At 36.4% G+C, this 17,402-nt stretch overlaps 1 protein-coding gene across 8 annotated transcripts in view; it reads left to right on the forward strand.

Moving 5' to 3' along the window:
- Window positions 1-17,402, forward strand: part of Myo6 (myosin VI) — a 160,455-nt gene that overhangs the window by 131,820 nt on the left and 11,233 nt on the right. For 3 of the 8 annotated variants that reach the window (XM_013141780.3, XM_063226918.1, XM_063226917.1), the window contains exons 23-31: window positions 863-992; window positions 2,840-2,930; window positions 3,820-3,970; window positions 5,555-5,763; window positions 9,489-9,567; window positions 10,615-10,775; window positions 13,247-13,273; window positions 13,685-13,714; window positions 16,514-16,552. In XM_013141780.3, coding sequence (XP_012997234.1) covers window positions 863-992; window positions 2,840-2,930; window positions 3,820-3,970; window positions 5,555-5,763; window positions 9,489-9,567; window positions 10,615-10,775; window positions 13,247-13,273; window positions 13,685-13,714; window positions 16,514-16,552 — 917 coding nt within the window. The remainder of the gene's footprint in view (window positions 1-862; window positions 993-2,839; window positions 2,931-3,819; window positions 3,971-5,554; window positions 5,764-9,488; window positions 9,568-10,614; window positions 10,776-13,246; window positions 13,274-13,684; window positions 13,715-16,513; window positions 16,553-17,402) is intronic. The other 5 variants (XM_063226919.1, XM_063226920.1, XM_063226922.1 and 2 more) reach the window with 3 other exon arrangements.

Raw genomic sequence — 17,402 nt, forward strand, 5'->3', positions numbered from 1 at the left:
TTTTTGAAAGCCTGAGGCAAAGATTTAGAGATCTTTAATCTCATTTTGTTAGTTTTAAGTTAATTTTGATTATAAAATGTCTCCCTCTGCCCCTGTCTATCTTATCTACCTATCTATCTAGGTTTTTTGAGACAGGGTCTGGCTATGTAGTTCAGCCTGGCCTTGAACTTACTATATAGTCCAGGCTAACCTTGAACTTGTGGCAATCATCCTGCATCAACTTCCTGAGAGTTGGGGTTACAGGTGTGCACCACCAGACCCAGATCAAAATGTTACTTTATTAGTTGATACATAACCATCCTTAATACTTGGTAGGACATTTGGTGAAGAATAGAAATCATTTTGAAATTTGGTGGCAAATAATGGAAATAACGTTTTATTTATTAATTTTGTGTTATATATTCTCTTAGGAGCAAAGATCTTTTTCCAAAATGGAGCTGGGGGTTGGGAGAGAGAATAGTTTTGGTGGTACCTGGTTTACATAGGTGGCCATCATTTAATCAAAAGCTATGTATGGACATCTGAGAATGTGAGTGAGCCAGTTCAGAAATATATTAATTCTCTGTTTCTCAATTAAAACTTTTTGCCAACCCTCTGAAGTTTTTCTACTTTTTAAAAATACTGAATCTGCTACTTAACAATACATAACCTTCTCCAACTCTTAAGATAGGATCCTACAGGAAAGGAAGAGGAAGGCAGTTAAATATAGTTAGTTTGCTGTCCACCCCACTAGGTCTGCAACTGGCCTGTAGCCACTTTTAGAAAGTTGGGTTTGGGATATGAATTTTATTTATTGCATCTTCCCTGTGCATTTAAACACATGTATCTTTTAATTGTGGTATTAAATTATTTTACCTCCCAGTTTGCAGAGTTTGATCAGATCATGAAGTCAGACCCTGACCACTTAGCAGAGTTGGTGAAGAGAGTCAATCACTGGCTGGTCTGCAGTCGCTGGAAGAAAGTAGAGTGGTGTGCGCTCTCTGTCATCAAGTGTGAGTGCTGCCTTTCATTCCTAAGATTTTGTTGCTTTGGAAGTAGTGCAATGGTTTGCAGAGCTGTACAGAACTATCTTGGGAATGCTGGCAGCTGGCCTGGACTTTACTTCTTGCTGGGTTCCTGGCTCCTGAGGCAACATCTTGTATGTGGTTTATAATAAGCCAGCTTTTGTAGACTTTGGTTTTTTATTTATTTTTTGAATGTGTGACACTTATTTTCCTGATCTGAATGTATAATTGGAGTATTGCTTTCATCAGGTCCTGGACACAACTCATCATCTTCGTTCCTTTTTCTTTCTTTCTCCTGGAACTCAGGACTCCCTTCCCATTTCTCAGACTTTTTTTTTTTTTTTTTGTCTTTTTTGTTTTTATCGGTACCAAGAATCGAACTCATGACTGCCTGCTTGCAAGGCAGGCGCTTATGCCGCTGAGCTAAATCCCCAGCCCCCATTTATCAGACTTAAAGGAGAACTTTTCTCTTGCTGCCTTTTGTCATCTACACAGAAATTTTAAGACCACAGTTATCTCAACTTTCTTATCCCTATAATATTGTCATTTACCAAATTGTATTGATTTCTCCTCCAAATACTGTAATTCTTTGCTTTTTGTTGCCTGTTTCTTAGTGGGTCTTCTTCCTCCCACTCATACTGCAACCTCAGCAGCTCCCAAGCTCTAAGCTAAAAGCCTTTCTCAGTCATCTTTTAGTAATGGGCAAAGCTTGAGTTCTTCAAACGTCTTTCAAGACCTTGTAAAGCGGAGTTACATCTTGTTGTTGCAGTCCCTTGTACATCTCCTCTCTGAACCCTGTTCCTGACACACTGCAGTGAGCAGCTTTTGTTGTGTTTCTGCCAAGTCATAGCAACTTTTTAGCCCTCACTGGGCTGAGGGCAGAATACTTGTGAATTACCTAAGGGTCTGTGGCAAACTGGGAATCTGCAACTTGATTAAATTGGTAACTGCTGCCCATACAAGAATACCTGTAATAGGGCTGGGTGCCTGAAAAGGATTCAGTAAATCTTTCCATATGAGTAGAAAAAGAAAATCAATTTAGCTTAATGAAAAGGAACAATGAAACTGAAAATGATTATTGAGATCCTTTGTTAGACACTTGTGCATATGGATAAAGAAAACTATAATAAAGAGATATCTGAACCCTTTTTTCTCTTTCATTTCTGAAGTAAAATATAAGGATATTTGTCATGGTAGCTTTTAGTTTCATATATTGTATTGTGATCGAGAGCATAATATATTGAAGTTACTTGCTTTATCCCTTGTGTCTGTGGCCTGTATTGTGCAGACGCAGCGAGGTCAGTAAGCAGACAGGTATGCTTGCAGAATGTTAATAAGGATGCTCTGGCAAAAACCTTTCAAGGTCAGATCTTTCAGGAAAATTCTGTGTACATGAAGTTGAAAAGCTTCCTTTACTGTAGGATTCTCAAAGGCCCAACCCAGTATGTTCATTGTGAATTTCCAAAACAAAGTATATTGTTTGTCTCCCCTAAACTGATTTTCCAGGTAAACCCTTTCATAAAAGCATATCTATTCACATTGAATAGAACAAATGTTGTGTAGGACAGTTTGGGAATCAGTAATATAGCTTAATAAGGAAATAATGAATTTAAAGTATGAACCCGGCTGCATACATGATAGACTTTTTTTTTAAAAGAAGTATTAAGAAACTGAAGGAATGTTAAAACTTCATGATTTTCATGTCGGTATAATATGTTCTTCAAAATTTCATATTGCTTGAGAATTGCATTTGTGAAAATGAGTAGATTTTAAAAATATAGATATTATTTGTCCAGTTTTAACTGAGTTTTAAAATTATTTTATTTTACTCTTAGTGAAAAACAAAATAAAATACCGAGCAGAAGCTTGCATTAAGATGCAAAAAACTATTCGGATGTGGCTTTGCAAAAGGAGACACAAACCTCGGTAAGATAAATAATGTGTAAAGAACCCTATAAAACTTAGTCACAACCGGGCATGCTTGTAATCCCAGCATGGGGGAGACCAAGGACTGAAAATTTGAGGCTGCTCTGAACTACATAGTGAGATCTTTTCTCAGACAACAACTCCCAGACCTGGATATACTCATATAAAATGGCAATAAAGTCATAAGAGAAAGCAGTTTAGATCTTTCTAAAGCATGCTCTTTATAAAATGATATTTTAGTCTATTATTTGTAACATTTATTTTAACAAATTTACATGTTTCTTGCCGAATTCTACAAGATTTGAAGTGGCTTGTAAAAATGTGAACACATACTTTTGCATGTTGAAATAAATGATTGAGAGAAGCAACTATTTCACTTATTTTAGCCATTTCAGTTTCTTAATGTCAAATCGATGTTTTAAAAATTACTAATATTTGGACCATTATTTTCAAGATTGTCTATAGAATTACATTGTTTCATTATAGACTTAATTTTTGAAAATACTTTTTAATTTAAATTTTTATTACTAATCTAGACTTTTTAAATTTGCATGTTTAAGTAACTATTAAATCACCATATCTTTTCAGAGATTATTAAATACCTTCTTTAAATCCCAAATTTGCATGTTCAGTTTTCAGTTTTTAAACACAGAAGACACAGGCATCAGTGACTTTCTATCCATCATTACTTCTTTTTACCCTCAGTAAGACATCTAAAAAACAGAATACTAAATAATAATGAAAACAGAAGTGAAACCTCTTGTTTGGTTCTGTGTTTAGCATTAATTAATTAATTAAAAATTTATTAATTTAGCATTAATAAAATAAACAAAAATTACCGAAGGCATTAATGGTGAAACTGATCTTTGGTGAAATATCGTCCCTCCAGCATCGATGGTCTGGTTAAGGTGGGCACCCTGAAGAAGCGGCTTGACAGGTTTAATGAAGTAGTAAGTGCCTTAAAGGATGGGAAACCAGAGATGAATAAGCAGATCAAGGACCTTGAGGTTTCTATTGATTCTTTGATGGCCAAAATTAAGGTATGTAATTTTAGCCCAAATGACCTTGATTTTTATATAATTTAATAACATTATTGGTATTGGAGTTGTACAGAAAGATTTTTTTTCAAGATACAAAGCGTTGACAAGTGGTTGCTCATATTCTCTATGTTTGAAAATTTCATTAGTAACTATAAAAACAATTTTTATGCAGTTTCATCTTTTGTAAGGAAAAATATTTTCCTTTCAAAAGAGTGAAAGTATTGTTCTTTGTTGTTAACTAACCTTTTGCATAGCTATGACTCAGTTTTAATGCAAATTGTGTTAATTTGCTTTTATGCTTTTCTACCTAAGTTTTAAAAATTTTATTTTATTTATTCTATTTGGCAGTGTTGGGGGTTGAACCCAGGACCTTGTAACAAGTTAAGCAGACATTCCACTACTGAACTGCATCCCTAGCCCCAACAAAAACTAATTTTTAAATTGTTAAATTATTGAAAATTGGAAGAAAATAATCAAAAACTCTTTATGTCCCCACATGACTACATTCAGCTAGAATGCTGTTATATGTTTTATTTATAACCATATTTTATGTGTATATATTTTTACATAATTTTAACCATAATACACATTTAATTTTGTGTCTGTGCCATTTGGTTATATGCTCTGTTCATCTTAATACATTATTTTCATAGAAGGTATAACTTTACTTAACTATTGTATAAAAATGGTAATTAATTTCATCCTCACTTTTGTAGAAAAAAGTAGGGCCAATATTTTGCTTTTCAATTATTTGATTACCAGTGGGATTGAAATTTTTTTCTGTATGTTTGTTTCTTAATCATGTTTCATCTTGCTCTTCATATCTTTTCCTCAATTATATTTTAGGATTTTACTATTTTCCTAAAGCAGTTTTATAGCTTAGAACAGTTATGTGGATATTAGTACCTTACAGTAAGCCCAATGTTATATTTTATGCAGATATTTAATGTAGACCATGAATAGTAAATCTTAGAAAGGAAAGTAATGATCTGGAGAAGAATAAAAACACCAATATAGATCTAGCTGATTTTACAAATCTGTCACATGCCACCCTTGATTATGAGCTATCAGTGTCAGTTTAAAATTAACCAGTCACATTTTTTGAAGGCTAATTTAGAAAAGTTAAATAATTTTATATGCATATAGTCATTTCTTTCATATTTCATAGCTACTATGTAAACAATATAAACAGTAGTTTTGCGTGTGGGCAAATTATTCCTTAAAAGGAATTTTTAACTGCAATTATATTACTTTATCCACAGTTTTATATTCAGGTGTCGATGATCTGACTGATAAAAAAAAATAGAGTCAAATATTTGTGTGCAGGGTTAATGTTTAAGTTTGAATGTTATTGAGTATGCAAACAGTACAGCAAAGATTATGGGTTTATTGCTTACTAGGTTTTCTACTTTTTTACTGTTTTATGTACAGATTGTGGTAGGTTTTTAAAAAAATCATGGAGAATATGTAACATTACATTTATCTTTCTAGCAGTTGTTAAGTGTACAGTTCAGTAATGTTAGGCATATAGATTATTGTACAATGGAAGAAATAACACTTAAGTGTGTGCTTACTGTTTTCAAGTCAACTATGATGACAAGGGAACAAATACAGAAGGAATATGACGCATTAGTTAAAAGCTCAGAGGACCTCCTCAGTGCATTACAGAAGAAAAAGCAGCAGGAAGAGGAAGCCGAAAGGCTGAGGCACATTCAAGAAGAAATGGAAAAGGAGAGAAAAAGACGTGAGGAGGAGGAGCAGCGTCGCAGAAAGGAAGAGGAAGAAAGGAGGATGTAAGTGCATGCTGTTGTTTTGGCTGGAAACTGAGCTGCAGGGTGGCTTGGTGTTGACAGTGACCAGTGACCATGCTACAGATCAGTCACATTCTTATTTTAGTGAATTAATTTTAGAATAAATTTTTAAGGTAATTTTATAACAATTCCTAAAATGTTACAATTACTGAAAATGATTTTAACTATTGGTTGAGGATTCCCAGTTCCAAAGTCTGAAATCGAACTACTCTGATGTCTGAAATTTGAGTGCTATATTGGCATTCAAAGTGTCATTTAATTTTTATGAACACATAATTAATTGTTTATGTGGGTGAGAGTCATTGTGATACTAGTGTATATGTTACAGCCTTCCTGGATCTATGCAGGCCACCTTCTCCCACTCCTTGTGCACTACAGGCCTGTGTAATCACTACTGCATTTTCAGGTTGATGGTCTTTAAAAAAGCTTCTGCATCTGAGAGAGGACATGCGACACTTGTCTTTCTGTGTCTGGCTTATTTCCTTTAATATGTGGCCTTTAGTTCTACCTGTTTTGTTGAAAATGACAAACTTATTTGCGTCCCTCCCTCCCTTCTTTTCTCCCTCTTTCTTTTCCTCCTCTCCTCTCCTGTCCTCTCCTGTCCTCTCCTGTCCTCTCCTGTCCTCTCCTGTCCTCTCCTCTCCTGTCCTCTCCCCTTCTCTCCTCTCCTCTCTCCTCTCCTCTCCTCTCCTGTCCTCTCCCCTTCTCTCCTCTCCTCTCCTCTCCTCTCCTCTCCTCTCCTCTCCTCTCCTCTCCTGTCCTCTCCCCTTCTCTCCTCTCCTCTCCTCTCCTCTCCTCTCCTCTCCTCTCCTCTCCTCTCCTCTCCCCTCCCCTCCCCTCCCCTCTCTGCATCCTTCCCTCCCTCTCTCCCTCCTTCTTTTCTTCTCCCTCACTCCATCATCATCATCATCATCATCAGCAGCAGCAGCAGCAGCAGCAGTACTGAGCATTGAATCTAGCCCCTTTAAAAATATTTTTTATTTTGAGACAGGATCTCACTAAGTCACTGTGTTGCCCAGGCTGGGCTCCAAGTTGGCTACCCTCTTGCCTCAGCCACAGGCATGCATCACCACAGCTGTTGTCTTCTTCACGACTGAATGATACTCTATTGTGTAGATATACACACACCATATTTTCCTTACCCATTTGTCTGTTCTTGGGCACCGAGAGCAATTCCACATCTCCACTCTAAATAGTGCCACAGTAAGCACAGACATACAAGTTTCTCTTTGATGAACTAACTACATTTCCTTTGGATATGAACCCAGGAGAGGGATAGCTAGATAGTGTGGTAGTTCTATTTTTAGTTTTTAGGGAGCTTTCATGCACTGATTTCTGTGGTAGCTACTGTAATTTATGTTCTTCAGGAATAGTGCATGGTTTCCTCTCTCTCTACATCATTACTAGCATTTGTTATTTTGTTTTTTAGAGTGGCCTTTGTAACTGAGGTGAGATGGTATCTCATTGAACTTTTGATTTGCATTTCTTTGATGTCTAACGATATTGAGCATTTTTTCATATACTTACTGGTCATTTGTGTTTTGTCTTTTGAGAAGTGTTTTCAGATCATTTGTCTATTTTAAAATTAGATTACTTTGTTATTGAGTCTTCATATATCCTGTACATTAAGCCTGTCTTACGTGAGTAGCGGGTAAATATTTTCTTCCATTCTATGGACTGTTTCTTCAGTTTGTTGGTTCTTTTGCTGTACAGAAGCTTTTTAATTTGATGTGATTGTAATTATCTGCTTTTGTTGCCCTCCCTCCCATCTTTTGGAGTCTTCCAGAAAATCAGTGCCTGTACTAGTATCTTGAAGTGTTTCTTCACATTCTCAAAGTTTAAGGTCTGCTGTTGATCTGTTTGAAGTTGATTTTTTTTCCAGGACATGAGGAAAGGGTCATGTTTTAGTGTTCTGCATGTGGATATTGAGTCTTTCCAGCCCTATTTGTTAAAGGGACTGTCTTTTCTCCCATGACTGTTTAGCACTTTTGTTGAGAATCAACAAAAGCTGACTTTTTGTTTTTTAAAGGTTTTCATTTTTGTTTTTGTTTTGGTGCTGTGGACTGAACCCACGACCTAGCACATACTAGGCAGGTGCTCATGCTGCTAAACTAAATCCCCAGCCCCTAAAAGCTGACTTTTGATGTATGGATTTGCTGCATTTTTAGATTTCTCTGTTTTATTTGTTTTTCTGTCTGGTTGTTTGGTTTTGTTTGTTTTGGTTTTTTTGAGACAGGGTCTAGCTCTGTAATTCAGGCTGACCTGGAAATCTGTGCCTCAAACTCGGGTAATCCTTCTGCCTCAGCCTACTGAGTGCTGGGATTACAGACATGTGTTGCCTTGCCTGGCTCCTCTGTGTTTCTGGTTTTATGCCAGTGCAGTACTCTTTTGGTTACTGTATCTGTGTAGTGTATACCGATATTAGTTAGGTATTGTGATGTCCCTTCCTGCTTTGCTCTTTTTAAAACAAGATTGCTTTGGCTCTTCAGAGTCTTTTGTGCTTCCATGTATATTTTATAGTTGTCTTTTGTAATTCTGTGAAGATTGTCATTGGTATTTCAATGAATCTGCAGATTACTTTGAGTAGTCTGGACCTTTTAACTATATTCATTCTTCCAGTCCATGAAAATCCATCTCAAAATGTTGTTTTCCATTTGGTTTTTCAGTGTTTAGAGAAGTTTATACCTAGATATTTTATTTCTTGTGTGGCTATCATGCATGAAATTGCTTTCATGATTGATTTTCTCAGAAATTAATTATTGGTACATAGAAAAGCAACTGACTTCTTGGGATTTTATTCTTGCTACTTTACTGAATTCACTTATCAGTGCTCATAGTCCTTGGTCGGAGTCTTTAGGCTTTTCTGTGTATAGATTCATATAATCTGCAAGCAAGGATAATTGACTTTTCCTTTTCCTGTTTGTATGCCTTTTTATTTCTTTCTCTTGCATAATTGCTTTGGCTAAAGTTTCTAGTAGTACTAGGGGCTAGGAAGAGTAGCCCCTAGTACTACTCTTTAATAAGAGCAGCAAGAGTTTCTGATTTTAGAGCAAATACCTTCAGGTTTTCCCAATTATTATACTATTGGTTATGGGTTTGTCATATGTAGCCTGACTTTTTGATTTGGATTTTCTGAATTTGTCATGTGTTCTGGAAAAGTATAAGAAAATATTTCAGAATTTAAAAAAAAAAAAAACCTTGAAATGTTTCTTATCCCAAGCACTTCAGACAAGGGATATTTAATCTGTATGATCTGAATTTTGATTAGCCTCTTAAACCTTCTTTTTTTTTTAAAAAAATAAATGACCTGTTTATTATTTTATATGGTAGAAAAAGGCACTTATACCTTTTCTTAGAATTTTAAAGCTAGTAACATTTTGGAAGACTTCTGTGATAGGGTAAAGAGAGTGAATATAAGTTGTCTTGTTGAGGAGGAGAGAGAAGGAATTATTATAGTTAAGATCTTGCAGGTAGGCTTTGAGACCAGCTTCATCTAGAGACATTATGGGTTATAGAATCTATTTGTTTTATTTGAGAATTACTGTTGGTAGAATTAGAGAATGTATTTTATTCAAAATAAGTCAATAATAAATATGGCCTACAGGTTAAGTTCCCACTCTGTTACCTTTGTTTATTGATAATTTGCCTAATGGAGACTTTAGTTGCTGGTAAATTTGAAGAACTTATGGGATTTTTTTTTTTGAAAGGAAACTTGAAATGGAAGCAAAGAGAAAACAAGAAGAAGAAGAAAGAAAGAAAAGGGAAGATGATGAAAGACGTATTCAGGTATGCACTTGTAGAACTGAATTTCTAGGGGCTGGGGATTTAGCTCAGTGGCATAAGCGCCTGCCTTGCAAGCAGGCAGTCGTGAGTTCCATCCCTGGTACCGATAAAAACAACGAAAAAGACAAAAAAAAAACCAAACAAACAAAAAAAAAAAAACCGAACTGAATTTCTATCAAAATACAATCTGCAGGGCTGGGGATTTAGCTCAGCAACATAAGCACCTGCCTTGCAAGCAGGCAGTCGTGAGTTCCATCCCTGGTACTGATTTAAAAAAAAAAAAAACAAAAAAAAAAACAATCTGCACAGTTATTTTAGAAAGTGAAAGTCAGATTTTGATTTGCTCGCTAAACTCTCCCTGTCTTGTTCCATGGGCCAGACAGTTTCTAAAGTGGTTTTGGGGATGGGACTTTGGAGCTAAAGACCTGGGTTCGCATCTGGGCCCCTGTCACCAATGGAAACTGAGGCAGTCACAGTGAGCAACCATGAGCCACAGTTTTTCTCTGTGGATGGGAATAAATAATAGTTACCTGTTACAGTACCTAATTCAGTAAACATTAGTTTTGTTATATCTAGGAAGAAGTCAGGTAAATACTTAGAACATAATTTTTATGTTTTAAGAAGTTTTGTATCTGTAGATGCTGGTATTAATATGAAAGATAAAAGATATTTTCTTCTTACAAAGTCCATTTCTGGGAATAACTGATCATGTATTAGGGGTTCTATTTGCGTAGGCTTTCCTAGTATGTTCTTAAGCATAACCAGCCCCCTACCTTCCTGGTGTTTGCTGTGTGGGTGGTGGTGTTAATTCAGTACTGAGGGTCTCTTGTCATGTTTGCCATCCTTCATGATAGCCACAGGAGTTAGCGTTTTTCTGCATTTTCTTACTTTTGGAAAATGAAGTTTTCATGATATAGAAGAAAATGGAGACTGGAGAGGTTTGCAGGGAACCTGTATGAAGCGTGAAGGTTGCTGTTTGTTTTACGTAAAATGGGAGTGAGCAGGTATTGAGTGAAGGGCTCTTTGTGAACCGCCTTCTGGCCTTGGCAGGCAGAAGTGGAGGAGCAGCTGGCCAGGCAGCGCGAGGAGGAGTCCCAGCAGCAGGCAGTCCTGGAGCAGGAGCGCAGGGACCGGGAGCTGGCCCTGCGCATCGCCCGCAGTGAGGCCGAGCTCATCAGCGACGAGGCCCAGGGAGACTCGGCACTGCGCAGGTACTGTGCACCCCTTTGCTTTCTTACCCGCGCTTCCCTGTGAAGGGGCAGAAGAGAGATCTTACTTCCTAGCCCCTAGTACATACATTTGTGGTCAATTCATTTCAAAATTACATGTGTCTACATTGATATCCAAATGAATCAGATAATGGATTTTTCATCAAATTGGCTAAGCTCTTGAAGAGTAAAATGGCAGAATTTCAGCTGAGTGCTCTGATAAGAAAATATTTAAACTTGTACTCAAATTGTCTAAAGAATATGTATATTGGATAGATACCTAATTTCTAAGTATGGTACTAATTTAACACTGAGTTAGAAATTAGTGCAGTTTAATATATTTGAGGTTAGGATTCTATTTTAATGTTTCATATTCCTGATCACTTGAGGAAAATTTACCCCCAGTGTAAATGAATTTCCTTTCCTAGAGAGAAGGCTAATCTCACTGAAATATTTTGACTTCTCAGATTTCTGAATTATCTCTAAACATTATAGGAGAACACAAAGAAAATGGAATTTCTTATTTTATATGAAGTTACGGGAAAAATTTTAATATTTTTTATTTAAAAATTTAGATTATAATCTGGGTGTGGTGGTGCATGCCTTTAATCTTTGCATTTGGGAGGCTGAGGCAGGAGGATTGTTGTGAGTTCTAGGCCAGTCTGGGTTACCTAGTGAGTTCAAGTCCAGCCTGCACTGTATAGTGAAACCCTGTCTTAAAACAGAACAAACAAAACAAAACAAAATTTGGAATAAAGAAACAGTTATTTTGATCTTTTGGCGGTGGGTAGTACTGTGGATTGAACTGAGCATTTGGGCTGAGCTACATTCCAAGCTCTTTAAAATTTTTAAAAAAATTTTGACACAAGGTCTCTTCGTCACTAACTTGTCCCAACTGGACTTGAATTTGCGATCCTCTTGTCTAGCCTCACAGAGTTGTGGGTTTTTAAGTATGTGCCACCATGTTAACCTATTTTGATTTTTTATTTTTAAAAAGAAAGGAAAATAATTTTTAGTGTTGCTCTATGTAGATACATGTGCCACGTATATACTGAGAAGCACTAAATATATGTAGCCTCAGAATATGATTTATGACAAAAAGACTAGGCATAGTGATGCATAACTGCAATCCGAGCACTTGGGAATCTGAGGCAGGAGGATCTCTGCAAGTTCAAAACCAGCCTGGGCTCCACATTGAGTTCAAGGGCAGCCTAAATTACAGAGAGAGACCCTGTCTCAAAAAACCCTAGACAAAAACAAAAACAACTCCAGTATTGTTAAATTACAACCACTAGAGGGAGTAATTTCCTTTCAAAAGGTTAAAAAAAAAAATCCTTGAATTCAAATCATACAGCTACTGAAATTCAAATTGTTAGATTTCATTTAGCTGAAAATATAGATGGGGAGGAAAAGGATTTGTTAGGTTGTCATCACATATTTTTTTAGGGAGTAATTACTTGAGAACCTCTGGAGTTTGAGTTATGTAAGAAAAGAGTGTCATGCTATAATGAACTAATTCTATACAAATGAAGGTATTACAGCTCTCAACTCTTGAATTTGAGTCCAGTATTTGGGCTCTTCACTAATATCTCATTATTATTGGACTTCTCGGCCCCACTGTGGCTGTTGTCAGTTCTGCCTTGCTGTTCTTGCTCCCCCGTTTGCTGTGATGGCCGCTGGTGCCTTTTCTGTTGGTGCCCAGTGGCCAGGCCAGCCTCCTGGGCCGGCTCCCTGGGGTCTGAGGAGGAGCACTGCAGCTGGAGAGCAGGCTTCTGGTGCCTGCTGTTACATCCAGAATTGTCTTCATGAGGTATCACTGATGCACACTGCAGAGCTTGCCGGCATGTGATTGAAGCAGCGAGCTCACATCCTGTGCTGTTCTGCAAGCTGTGCACAAGTCCTTGGTTGTCTTCAGAAAGGTGCGCTTGTTGCAGGGTGACCAGTCCTTGTGAGAGGCTGGGCCTTGTGGACCTTGCATGCAAGTGTCGAGTTACCATTCTGCTTCACTTAAGCAGAATGATTAGGTCACAGGAGCTGCTAAGTAATAAGGTATTGAGGCCGTTGCCACTGGAAAGACAAAAGAGTGCGTCTTGGTTCTCCTGTGTGCTGGCCTGAGCGGTCCTGTTCTTTCCTCCACATGCCTTTCAAGTCATCCTTGCCAGCCCTGGGCCCTTCTAAGCCCTTCCCTTCTTGTGGTGGTTTTATGCTCCATATGACAAGCATCTGCACTTCATTTTGAGGATGCACAGATACTCAGTGTTTGCTAGTTCTGTCTCAGTCTGTGGGCCATAACTAAATATTTTTGAATATTTACTTTACTTTTGTTAGTGCTGAGTTCTTTGAATAACGTTAGGTGTGAATGATAATTCTCTAAGGAACCCTGTTAGAGGTTGAGGTCCCTCTTAGGTTCTGTGATGTATTAATACCTGTTGATGGATTCTGCTTCAGTAAAAAATTGTAAATTACTTTTCCAGCTCAGATTCCTGTCAAGTAACTTCTAAGTAAGAATTATTTCCTGTGTATATAATATGATTTAAAATGTAATCTTAATCAATCACACATGATCCTTGATGAAAAACAATGATGCACAATTACTTGAAATTATAGAGCGATACCCACATTCTTTTAAGTATGAATCTCACAGTATATGAAATTTCCAATCTAGATGTATTTGCTCTTTAATTTTTACTAAGATCTTTAATTTATTCCTTTATAATAATTGTAATTAATAACAAAATATTTGTAAGATTTTAAAAATGTACCAAGATTCTGAATGATTTCATGTTGAATTAGAAGTGATAAAATTTTTAAATCAGTGAGCAAAGTAATTATAACACCATAAATTTACACAATCCAGATTTTTACAGTTCTGTATCACTCATGATGTTAACTGAAATATATTCTTTCCACAGAAATGATGGAACAAGACTCAAAATGACACCGTATGTCATCTCCCTCTACATTTTAAAAAATTGGTTGTGGATACTTTGTAGCGAGAAGTACTTTTTTTCTGGGAGTAAATTTTAGGTTATTTCCTTTTTAAAAAAAGAATAACTTTTTTTATTACCTAGGGGAAATGTTCAGGGCTTTATTATAATAGTTTGTGACTTGGTTTCCTTTTTTGTGTTGTCTTTAAATTTTAATACTGGTTTGTCGTACATATTTTTAAACTCTCCCTTACATCTTTATAGCAGCAGGTGTGGAGAAATAAATTAGAATAAGTAATAACTTAGTATATGATAGTTAATTCTCTATCTAAAGTAGATCATAATGTTGTCACCTTTTTGTATGTAAGTCTTCCCACAGAGATAGAATCCTATTAACATTTAGAATATAAGTAAAATATATCTTATACATAAATAAAATACTTTGGGATATATATAAATCTGAATTTTGACAGTTTTAAGGACTCCACTGTAATCTTTGTAGTGATGATTCTGAACTCTCAGATGAGTACCAATAAAAATATTTTATAAGTGATATAAACTATGTAAATATTGTAATTCTCTCCAAAAGTACACATAAAGGAGAAATAAAAATTAAAAAAAAATTTTTTTTCTTTTTTGTCTTTTTCAGACAGGGTTTCACTATGAAGTTCAGGCTGGTCCTGAACTCCTGTTGTAACCCTGGCTGGCCTCAAACTTAACAGTGATCCTCTTGCCTCGGCTTCCTGAGTCCTGGGATTACAGGCATGAGCTGTTACACCTGGCACAAAAAGATCATCATTTATAATACAATATTAGTTTACTTTGGTATAAAAGTGCTTGCAAATTGCAGCAGAAAATGTAATCAGATATACTATATTCATACGTAGAGTCACTGTGAGTGCTATAGCTCCAAATGAAAACCAGTCACGGAGCATTGTGTTAGGTGCTTAAATACCATGACTTGTGAATAATTCTTTTTTATGTCCCAGACAACTAATTATAGATTGCCTCTCAATTACACATTATTTGCATTGTGAGAAAAAGTGTATTAAAACTGTGTAAAAACATGTATTATTTACATGTAAAGCTTAGTTGACATATAAAATATTTATATATATTTTTTACCTTTACATGTCTGGCAGACATGTTAAGATATGTGGATTATTGGACACTTCTTTCTGTGCAGCACATTTAGAATTCCTGATCCTTACCTCAACACACATGAAGGACACACACCCACATTGTTACCTCAGCAGCACCAAAATTTTCAAAAATATCCATGAGTAGGCACTGCTTCTCTCTCTGTTAGAACAATTGCTTTATAGATTCCATTTGAGCTTGAATTAAGTAAATCTTGCAGCAGTGTCTGATATGAAATTGTGAGTGTTTGCATATAGTTCAGTAAAATCAGAAGGAGAAAAGCACCTCGAGATGCAGGGTCCGTTCTGCTGAGGGAACAGGGAGTAGTGTGTTTGGCATAGGCCAGCTTCTGGTGACACAGGGTCAGTTGGGATGATGAATCAGTAGGGAGGGTGGTCCATTGGAGTGTCCAGGCACATACAGAAAGCAGTGAGGATCAGCAGAGCAAGTGCAAAGAGCTTTGCAAAGCTGCTTGGCTCCTTGGAACCCTGCTGTGGGAAAATGAATGATGGAGGCTTTAAGAGAAGGAGAAAGAGAGAAATCAGGAGGTGGGATGGTGACAGAAGTAAGATGTCTCCAGAAGCATTCTGAATTGCAAAGTTAGAAAGTTCTGAGAAACTACTAAACCTCAAGAAATTGATTGATGGGTATATTGCTCAAAAGACAATTTTTAGTAGTTGGTATTTGTGTGGTTTTTGCTATTCTTTCTCATCAGTCTGGAAAGATTACTTTTTCTGACTGTGCTTGCTTAGATAGACAAGTGTTCCTTGTAAGGACGGCAGAATGGGAGACTGCTGCTCTCTTAATTGGGCCAGCTCTGGATGGGCGTTCTCAAAGCTGCCCTGTGGCAGACGTGCTCAATCTCCTGTCCTTGTGATGGTTAGCAGTTTGTAAGGTTTTGAGGTTACCAGGGTCTGATTAATAGTATGAAGGAGAAATGATTTATTACAAAGGAGAAGAGTAAAAGCTAGACAAATAAAATAATGAACTTAAAGTTCAGGAACACAATGAAACTGTTTTACAGAATTAAGCAAATATTGAGACATTACCCTCTCCTGGGTAATAAAAGAAAAATAAGTTTTCGCTTTTGAAAAGTATTTATCCTTGGAAAGTTAAAATACATCTTTCACTTAACAAGTGCTCACATTGATTTTTGTTTTCTTTTTTAAAAACATGCTTTGGTTTGGAACTTTAGAGCTTTGAAATCAGATTCTTATTTAAACCCTGACATTGAAAGACGTCAGTGTGGTTTACCACTGTCATGCTTTATCTAATTAGTATTTACTAAGCAGCTCTGGTGCAGAAGTCCTTGCGTAGAGTCCACATCCTGCCAGATTTCTGGTATGGATTAGATTGTGCTATATGTATTCGCTACATAAAGAAATATATCACAGAAACAGAGTGGCTTTCATGGTATCTTCTCTAAAAGTACTGTCAAAATAGAAATACATTCAAATAATTTTAACTATATTTAGATAAAAATTTTGCCATTTTTTAATTGATGGATTTGTAAATGTAGACCATAGGCTTTTACAAAGTAAGATGATTGTGAATTATCATTAGCTGATGAATTAATGTAATAAAATAAAATTTTTATTGTACTTTAGGTGTTTTAAGCAATTTGTGTAGTCCACTTTGTATGTAACTGTGGTGTGTTAATTACTTTTTTTACAGGGAACAAATGGCCAAAGAAATGTCAGAACTTTTGTATAGGTTAGTGCACTGTATTTGTGGAATTATGTTCACTTCAAAATCATATTTTAAAGTCACTGTTGATTATTTGGACTAGAACCTGTTATATAAATAGCCCACTCTTTCCACATATATTTTGTGCAAGAAATGTTACTTCCCTCCTACCATCCTGCCATAGGAAAAGGTAAAAGGCAACATTCCTGAAAATTGGTGTTTCTCAGTGGGAAATATTACTGATTTTGGGAGGGCACTGCCTCATTGGTGCTCCGGTGCTGTTTGTTATGGGCTCACTGGATCATCCAGCTTGGCAGAGGGTGCTCTCCCCAGTCCTGACAGAACTCCCCCCAGTGGTGGGCAGCCCTGTGCCTCATGGATGGGAAGAAAGGGAAGAGTGTGACCACCCAAGGACTGTGCCCCACAGCCTTCTTTGAGAACCACTGGTGTCAGAGTTGAGTTCCCAAAGCATGTGATTTCCTGGCAGGATCTGATCCATTTCCTTTGTAAGTGGGTGTCAACAACATCTTAATTGACACTTTTGAAGTTACAAGTTAACTAAAAATGTGAAAGTAGTTTTAAAAATCAAGTCACTTTTGCTATTGCCATTCTTATTTACATGATTGTCTGTGTAGCAAGCTTAATAATTAATTAATTATACTTTGCTATTTTAATAACTCCAGATATGAGGACAGAGGAGCATTTAAATACACTGCCTTCATGTGCTGCTTCTGATGCTGAGTGTGTTTTTTAGCAGGTGTATTTTGTTTGAAGTAACGCAAAGTGAAAAGCTAGTGCCATTAAATGATATTTTAAGCAATAATAATTTGGATTCAATGTTTTTTAAAAAATGCATATTCTGACAATTTGTAAAACT

This window comes from Cavia porcellus, unplaced genomic scaffold, assembly GCF_034190915.1.
Source record: "Cavia porcellus strain 051 isolate PalLab524CR breed Dunkin Hartley unplaced genomic scaffold, mCavPor4.1 scaffold_16, whole genome shotgun sequence".
In the NCBI taxonomy this organism is placed as follows: Eukaryota; Metazoa; Chordata; class Mammalia; order Rodentia; family Caviidae; genus Cavia; species Cavia porcellus.